This window comes from Zootoca vivipara, chromosome 11 (assembly GCF_963506605.1).
Source record: "Zootoca vivipara chromosome 11, rZooViv1.1, whole genome shotgun sequence".
Lineage (NCBI taxonomy): Eukaryota > Metazoa > Chordata > Lepidosauria > Squamata > Lacertidae > Zootoca > Zootoca vivipara.
The window spans coordinates 62,623,783-62,632,899 of NC_083286.1; the positions used below are offsets into that span (position 1 = coordinate 62,623,783).

General features: G+C 46.9%; 1 protein-coding gene across 1 annotated transcript; it reads right to left on the bottom strand.

Annotated features, from left to right (window-relative positions):
- Window positions 1-138: 138 nt before the first annotated feature.
- LOC118077360 (C-C motif chemokine 19-like) lies at window positions 139-8,887 on the bottom strand. The gene is made up of 4 exons (XM_035100993.2): window positions 8,647-8,887; window positions 7,249-7,372; window positions 3,486-3,582; window positions 139-2,188 (listed from the first exon to the last, which is right to left on the bottom strand). The coding sequence occupies exons 1-4, from the start codon at window positions 8,723-8,725 to the stop codon at window positions 2,165-2,167; spliced, it is 324 nt and encodes a 107-aa protein (XP_034956884.2). The 5' UTR covers window positions 8,726-8,887; the 3' UTR covers window positions 139-2,164.
- Between the last annotated feature and the right edge of the window lie 230 nt (window positions 8,888-9,117).

Here is a 9,117-nt window from a genome sequence, read left to right on the forward strand (position 1 = left end):
CCCAGGCAGGCAGCCTCCCAGACTCTGTTTAGAAATGCCGTAGTTTTCTGAATATAACACTCCCCTCTCAAGCAGCCCCACATGCAGCAGGTACTTTCATTTTTTTTCCAAATGAGACACAGTAATGATCATTCCCCTTTTTTATTCGTGAATTTATAGAGATTGCAAGCAGATGACACAATGGAAGGAAATTTGAATTACAGTACATTTGTATTTGGCACCCATGAGTAGATACATGTAGGACAACCTCAAAGGGAAGACAGGAAAATAGAGAATAACTTGACACCATGCAAGTGGTTCTGAAAACACGACTGATTGATTAATCCATAATTTTTTAAGAAACGCAAAGCATTGGAATAAGATGTCCTCACCAGTTAATCAGGTTTCAAATGAAAGCTCCCAGTTACTTAACTTTTTCCGAACTTCCCAGTTTTGTCATTCAGATTTCTAATTCAGCATTGAAAATCACATTTTGGATGTGGAGTGTTTGCATCTATCTGGTAATGCCCTAGCCTTTGTTCATATCTTTTGATAGTTTGACTCAGCTGTCAAACCTTCATTATCGCTGCAAGTGATATTCAAAGGCAGCCTGGTAAATACATTTTTAAAAATGTCTCTGCTCTGCACTGTCATGGAGATATATTGGGTTCGTTCTAAGCCACACTTCTGGTTCACAATTGGCCTAAATTGAAAGTGAACTCAGAATCCTCAGCAACGCATAAGGGGTTTTGTAGCAGATGCGCAGGCTGGCAGAAGAGACCATGTGTGCCGGAGTGATCTCTGAAGGCTGGAAACAATTTCAGATGTCAGTGCTATCAAGCACCAAGCAGCCCATGCGTTCTCATGCGCCAGCTGTAAGGCAATAAACACTGAACTCCCAATATCATTGGATACCCAATATCAACTAGCTAGAAAACATTCAGCAAATATTCAAGGAATCAGACAACTTCTAGAAAGGACAAACAACAAAATTCACAAAGGAGAAGTTCAAGGAGCGTTGGAGAAGCAAATTCATCCCAGATCTGCCTTAAAGTTCCTGTTTTGTGGTTACGAATGTTGCATCTGCCTGGGATTGGGGCTTTGTGCCCTATCATGTGCTGTTGTCTTTCTCATCTCTGTGTTTCCACTATCTTGACTGGCTGCCCTGTTGCATCATTGTGAGTTTTCCTTTCTTTCTTTTGCCAAATCACACCACCAAGATCTACAGGGTTCCTCGCAGATATGTAGTAATTTTCGTAGCCTTGAATAACAGGCTATTTGTTTTGGCCGATAAAACAGAAAAGGTTACCTTTGGGGCACCCAGACTGCACGCATGATTGTTAGCCCGGACCTAATTTCCATTACGAGATATTTTTAAAACATGCACAGAGGCAATTCCAGGCCACATTTTAAAAAGCCAAGGGTTGTTCTGGCACACCTAAGACGCCCAATGATGATTCTACAACATACCCACATTGCTAAGCTGGCCAGTGTCAGGGGATGATGGGAGTTGTATTCCAGCAACATCTGCAGGGCCACAGCTGCCCCAAACCAGGTTTATACCACTGTTCTGCATTCTCCTCCTCTTCTTTGCTCTGTCACCTTCATCTCTTGCAGCCTCGTAATCCTTGACTGAGCATAATTTGCTTGTTCCTTAACCCACCAAATGCACCAACAGCGGCACAATTTCCAGATTTCAGAATAACAAGGAAACAGCCCAAGCAAAAACTAGCGACGCTGAAGGAGACCCCTCTGTTCCCTGAAGAGCAGTGAATGTGGCCAGATTGTGACTAGGAAGAAGGCAAAGCAGCCTTTAAGGTGGCTCAAAATAAAAATAAAAATGGACCATCTATTAAGACAGTGGGAAATTTTGAACCTCAGGGAACTGGGATTTCTGCATGAAGGTGTGTATAGCAAACAGCTGGGAGCTTTTGCAACTGATGGGGTCTGAATCAACTAACTCGAGATGGGTATTTGCAAATGCAAGAACACAGCAGAAAGGCTTTGCAATAGTCTAGAGGCAAAGACCCCCCATTTCCAAGGGGGCTAACTAGCTGAATTGCAGGAGCGCAAAGAAGGACCTCGCTGGATTAGATGAGTGGTCCATCTTGGGGAAATGCAGGCATTGGACGATGCTGATTGCTCGAGGTTCCTCCTCTGGGATGCAAGGGGGTCAGCCGGCCATCTAGAAGGAAAGCCAGGATGACCTCTGGGAGAAGAGGGAAAGCAGCATTAATGGATCGGCCACCCCATCCTGCCAAACTCAGCTGCCACCAAAGCAGCAGCATTTCTTCAGGTGGTTGTCCCACCCAGGGGGAAGGGCTCAGCAGGACAGTTGTCACAAGGCCCACCACTGTATACTGACAACCAGGGAAGCCAAAACTGCTTCCATCAGCAGAATTGGCCCTATTTTGGGTACCACCTAATCCCCATTCCGCAACTGTAATGACTCAATCTTTCAGTGTGGCAGCACCTGCGTTTTGGAATTCCCTGTCCATTTGATCTCAAGCAGGCACCTTTACGGGGCTCTTTTTGGCACCTGCTAAAAGCATTTGCATTTTGACAAGCCTACCCAGATGTTTGGCAGGTTCTTTTCCTGTTGCTTTCATCCGAGGAAAACTACTCTATAGTGTTCAGTTGGAACAAACAGCCATTTGGGTTTTCTCCGGATTGACGTTTATTCCGATTTAGCACTAAAGAGTACATTTTCCCTGGGAAAGGGGTGGGACAAGGGGAAAGCCACTTGGAGCTCTCTTGGCACAAGACAAGAAGAAGTGTGAAGCAGCCCTTAATCTGTTTTCAGTCTATTGTCATTTTACATTTCTGAATGTTTCAAATTATTGCTGTTCTTAGTGGTAATTTTATTGGTTTATCTTTTTTTGCAAACTGCTTTGAGGTGTTCCTTTTACAATCAAGCAGTGTATACATTTATGAAATAAAAACAAACAAACAAACAAGACTTTTCCAGACCCAGTTTCTTGGCTTTGCCGGGACTAATTTTGCCACCCCTTTCCAGCCCCACATTCATTGATGTCACACAGAAGATAGAGGAAACTTGTTTACTGCTGCTCCAGAGGAGGGAACCTGAACCAATGGATTCAAATGACCAGAAAGGAGATTCCGACTAAACATCAGGAAGAACTTTCTGACGGGAAGAGCCAGTTGACAGTGGAATGCACTCACTCAAAAGGTGGTGGACTCCCCTTCCTTGGGGGATTTTAAGTAAAGGTTGAGTGGCCATCTGACTTGGAAGAGTTAGTTGAGATCCCTGCATTGTCAGGGGTTGGACTAGATGACCCCCGGGGTCCCTTCCAACTCTACAATTCTGTGATTCTATGACCCTGCGGTCCCCTTGCAACTCTATGCCTCTATGACCTCAAAGGTTGGTGGCTTGTAAGAGAGGCTGCCATTTGAATCCATTGTTTCGGGTCCTGCTTGAGACCTCAAATAGATCTCGCAGCAGTCATGCCAGGGCAAGAAAAGGGTGACTAAAAAAGACAGCTCACCCTGTTATGGTTTCGGCGGTTCAACGTCTCTTTCAGATGCTTCACCCACGGGGCATGGGGAGGGGCACAGAGGTTCCTCCCTCTGATGGTGATGAAACTGGAAACACAAAGAGCAGGAAAAATTATGAGCAGACGACCAAGATGCTTCTGCCATGTTAGTTATGCCTCCTGTTAACCCCCTCCTCCCCCTGAAATATCTGCATTGCATGGTCTAAAGCAGTGGTCCCCCCGCCCCTTTGTATAATTTTTATTATTATTTTCTGCTTTGCATTTTAGAATAGTCATTTAAGCAACCTTAAAATATCAATACTTCCTTTCTTCTTTTTCCATGGTTCATTTTGCATACCACAAATCCCTGCAACTTTTACGCCCATTATCACATCCATCAAACCTCATTTACACTGTTGAATTTATCTTAATGCTGCCAACGTTTTCAAGTGTACACAATTTCCCCCATACATTCAATAAGCATTTTCCAATCTTCTTTAAACAAATGTTCTTCTTGTTCTCTCATTCTATATGTTAAGTCTGCAAGCTGCGCATCTTCCATCAGTTTAAGTTGCCATTCTTCTTTAGTTGGGACCTCACTCGTTTTCCATTGAGGTTCGGTTGTGGTCCCTGAAGGGGCAGTGGGATTACCTTGGGGTTGCTAAGAGGCAAGAGGGTGGCAGTGGATCACTGGATCAAGTTCACCCCTTTCATTGAATTAATTAAACTAATTACAGGTAGGTAGCCATGTTGGTCTGACGTAGTCGAAAGAAAAAATTAAAAAAAATCCTTCCAGTAGCACCTTACAGACCAACTAAGTTTGCCATTGGTATGAGCTTTCGTGTGCATGCACACTTCTTCAGATATTTCTTCAGATACTTCTTCAGATTAAACTAAGTAGCTTTCATGCTTTCTGGTTCTGTGGAGCCCTTTATCGGTGAGAATCCCTGATTCAGTTGACTGGGGAAATGGTCCATGCAACTCAACACTTGCCACTTCTTGAAAGCAACCTAAGTTGCCGTGATGGGATCTCGTTCCACCTCATTTGCGCAGCCTGGCATCGTGCCAGGGAAGTGGCTGTGAACGGGACGTGTTAGCTGAAGTTTGTGCGATGTTCTCTCAGCCTCGCTTTTGGCTGCAAGCCACAGACCACAGAAGTTGTTTGATTTGCATGGAAGTTGATCCCATTATGTGCCTGGATAGTAGCAGGGGAAGACTGTGTACACCTGAACTTTGCTCCCTTTGTTTGCAGCAGGAGGGCAGAGGAATGGAAATGCAACAGATATTTCCTTTTTGCGGGTTTAACAGAGCATGGAATGGGTTGTAGCGATGTCAGGTTACAAGAAATGCAGGACTCCAAGGATTGCAGGCTCTGGGACTGCAAAGGAGAGGTTTCTGGTTACATTGATCGTCCCAGACAACAGACACTTCTTAAGCTACCGTAGCTGAAAACTCCTCTGAACTTTGAATTCTTCCCAAGGCAACCCTTAAGACAGTAAGAGCTGATCGACAATAAGAGCTGTTCGGCAGTGGAATTTGCTACCAAGGAGTGTGATGGAGTCTCCTTCTCTGGAGGTCTTTAAGCAGAGGCTTGACAGGCATATGTCAAGAATGCTTTGATGGTGTTTCCTGCTCGGCAGGGGGTTGGACTGGATGGCCCTTGTGGTCTCTTCCAACTCTATGATTCTATGATTCTAACCCTCCGCCCATCTCAAAGGAGGACTGTGAAGTCCTGATTTAATATAAGACTTACTATACTTTGTAGGCCCAGAACGAGAAGTCAACTCATAGTAACTGGAAACAACATTTGTCATTACTACAAAGTCAACACAATGTTACTTCATTTAGGGTTTCCACATAGGATGCTCTTGCTCAACAGCCCATGGTTGGCAACCAAGATTCCCCCAACTGATACCCTCCAGCTGTTTTGGACTACAACTCCCATCTGTCCCAGCCAACTAGTGCTGATGGGAGTGGAAGTCCGCAGCTTCCATAGAGCATCAGGTTGGTGGAAGTTTGACCTATCAGCTGCCGTTTGGGTCTGGGATGGCTGGTTAAGAACATCAGAAGAGCCTGTTGGACCAGGCCAAAGGGGCCCAACTAGTCCAGCCTTTGGTTCCCAAAGGGAAACCAACCAGCAGAGTTTGAGCCCAAGAGCCCTCTCCCTCCTGCGGTTTCCAGAAGCTGGCCTTCAGAAGCTGTGCTGCTTCCAATTGTGGATGCAGAGCATAGCCCTCCTGCCTAGTGGCTGCTGCGTGCTGAGAGGACGAATTCCCATCAAGCCTCAAGCACATAAAGGAATGGATGTGGGGAGAATCCTTTGTTCCTTTCCCCACACCTGGCCATGTGGGAATCATCTGAACATATCAGGATCCCAGCCATCTCCCTCATGGGCGTTAACTAATCCTCCATGCCAGGTGGGCTGCCATCTCCCCCCAACCCTGCAGCAGCTCCAACCTGACCCCCAAGCTGTGTCCTTCCTACGAGGGAAGGCGGAAGCTCCAGGCCGTTCCCACAGCAGACACTTCGTCCTGGAGGAAGCTGCCACGGGCCTCTTGCACACTTGGCTGCTTGGCCAAAGGTGAGCGGAGGCGTGAAAATTCAGCACCACCAAGAAAAGTCACTGGAGCGGAGGAGATGTGGAATGGAGATAAATGGGGGCCAGCAAGGTCTGCAAGAGGGCAGCCAGGCAGGTGCGAATGGTGCACCCAGGACAAGAAGCATGTGCTGTCACTAGAGTTAGTAGGCAGCAAAGTTAATTGAGCCGTGGCGCATCGCCTCTTCTGGGCTGTTCCCACCGGCTGCAGTTCCAGCCCTTTCTTTTCCTTCTTAGCATGTTGGACCTCTGTTTAAAAACACCCAAGGAATCATAGACTCATCACCAAGGGTCATCTAGACTGACCCCCCCCGGCAATGCAGGAATTGCAGCTAAAGAATCTCTGACCAGTACTGGAGTTACATATAAGCTAAACAAGCTCTAGCTTAGGGCTCCACTCTCTTCCCCCCCCCAAAAAATAGAAAACAACTGGTGTGTGCATGCACACCAAATCTCATACCTATGACAAACTTAGTTGGTCTCTAAGGTGCTACTGGAAGGATTTTATTTATTTATTATTTGACTACATTTCCAAAATATAAGATCAAAAACAAATAACATAAAACCTACATACAGCAACAGTGTTTTGTGTTGGCTCCTATGATGTAAGTCATGGGCCCTGCCTGCTAGCCTACTCCCTAAAATTGTATTTCAGTTCAACAATTACTTTGATAAAATACATATTTTGTTATGTGCAAATGGCTTTAGATCCTATTAGGTCCATAAATTACCATATAGCATATATCCAACAACAAAAAACAGTGGCAATTTGTTGTTGACAAAGGACAGCTGGACATATAAAGGGCCCCATGACCTTCAGGAGCTGAGGGCCTCATCAAACCTCAATCCGGCCCTGCCTCTGACAGAAGGCCACCCAAGCTCTGCTTAAAAACCTCCCATGAAGGTTCTGGGGGGTTCTCCCATTGTCTTCTGGGGGAGTCTGCTCCACTGCTGAAGGCTCTCACCATCAGAAGATCCTTCCTAATGTATAGTCAGAATCTCCTTTCATGTAATTGGAGCACACTTCACCGCGTCCTACGCCCTAAAAAGGCTTGTGTTGCAGCACCTGTTTTCTTCCTCTCTCTGATTTGCAAGGGCACCCAATGATCTATGTACACACTACCCCCCTCCCTTTTAAAAAGTCTACTCCTGTAATGCAAAGTAGGGGCCACAACCTACATCACAGCCCGGACTGGGCAGCCGTCTTGAACATACTGGTCCCGGTAATCTTGGACAACTTTGGCGGGAATGGGCCTCGAGCTGGTTCTCACGCAGCAGTCCATGACCTGATAATCACCAGAAACTGAGGAAAGGAAAGGAAGGGGAAAATGAACGTGTAAAGAAGGGGAAATGGAGGGTCTGCCCTTCTCTCGGCTCACTTTGCAATCCAGGTTAGAGAAAGAGAAGCGCCTTGCTCCAAGGCCCCCTGTTGCCCCTTCTCTGCCACAGCAGGCCCAGCCCAGCCCAAGCTGGCAAGGATCCCACCTGGCAAGTGGGCAAGTGGGCAATGGCAAAGGAGCAACAACATCTTCATCCATCAGGCCAGCTTCCTCCGGAGGGAACTGGCTGCCGGCACCTACCGACCTGCATAGCCCAAATATCCAGGGTCCTCTGACTACAAGGTGATGGTAGCAGAAGCAGAGGCCAGTCTTGTGGGACATGGCAGCAAATATAAGGCAGTAAGCATGAAAAGGGGTTTGCAGAGTCTGCAAAGGGTCTTTCCAAACTATACATGCTGCCATTAGAATGGCAAATAGTATTTATTCCTATTTCAGAAAAGGTATACACTACTTGATTGTTTAGAATAAGCCTCAAAGAGGTTTACAAAGAGAGCAAAACCATAAAATTGTCAGTTAAAAAAAACACCATGAAAGCAACTCTGCAAATCATTCAGAACATTAAATCAACGATAAACTAAACGTAGATTAAAGTATATTTTACATTATAGATTTCTGGACAGACTTCTCTAAACAAAAATGTTTCAGCGGGTGCTGGAAAGGGCAAAGGGAAGGTTTTTTGCCTGATGTCAATTGGCAGGGAGTTCCAGAGCGTAAAAGATGCCACACTAAAAGATCGATTTCTTACAAATGAGGAAGGGGTCTTATGTGTCACCTGCAGCAGTGCCAGTTCCGCTGACTGAAGCGATCAAGTGGGGCAGGGCAATCTTCCAGGCCAACTGGTTCTCAAGTTGCTAAGGGATTTAATACTAAGACCTTGAACTTTGCCCGGAATCAGTTTAGAAACCAGTGCAGATCTCTGAGCACAAGGCCTCCCTCCTGTCAGCAACTGTGTTGCAGCATTCTGCACCGACTGCAGCTTCCAGAGCAAGCTCTAGTGAAGACCCACCGTTTGCCAAGGAGGAGGCTTAACCGCTTGGGGACGCAGCCCATCATTTACAGGGAGCCAGAGAGCATTGCCAGGGGAAAGCTTGAGTGCCAACTTCAGGGCAGTGGAATTCCGGAGGGAGAGAGGAAGAGGAACGGCTCCCCTACCCTGGAGATGCCCTGCTGAAAGAGCTCCTGAACGTTAGACCCAGCAGTGTGGCAGCCCACAAGGGGAGAAGGTGTTGTCTCTTACCCTGCTGGGTGCTCAGGACGCAGAGAGCCACCAAACCAAGGATCCAGCAGAAGCCGTGCGCTGCCATGCCTGCTGCCATGCTGCGGGTGCCAAGGATGCTGCAGAGGGGGGAAACGACCCAGCCAACCCCGGGGTAGATGATGCTCTAGTGTGGAGCCAGCTCCCGCCTCTCCTATTTATTGAGATCCCTTGCTCTCGTTTTCACTTTCTTGGTGTGAGTAACAGAGGAAATCCCAGGGAACCAGAGACAGAGGTGAGCAAGAAGAAGCTCAGGCAGGGCTTGTGGCCTGGGCACTGTGCCAGGAATGCCAGCCTGCTGCAGCACCTGAGGGCTTGGTCTCTTTCCTCAAGTGACACGGCTTCAGTCCTTTGGCATGTGAAAGGGCTCTTGGGCAGAGGGAGGTAGAATCACAGAACTGTAGAGTTGTAAGGGACCCCCAAGTGTCACATAGTCTAACCCCCTGCAGTGCG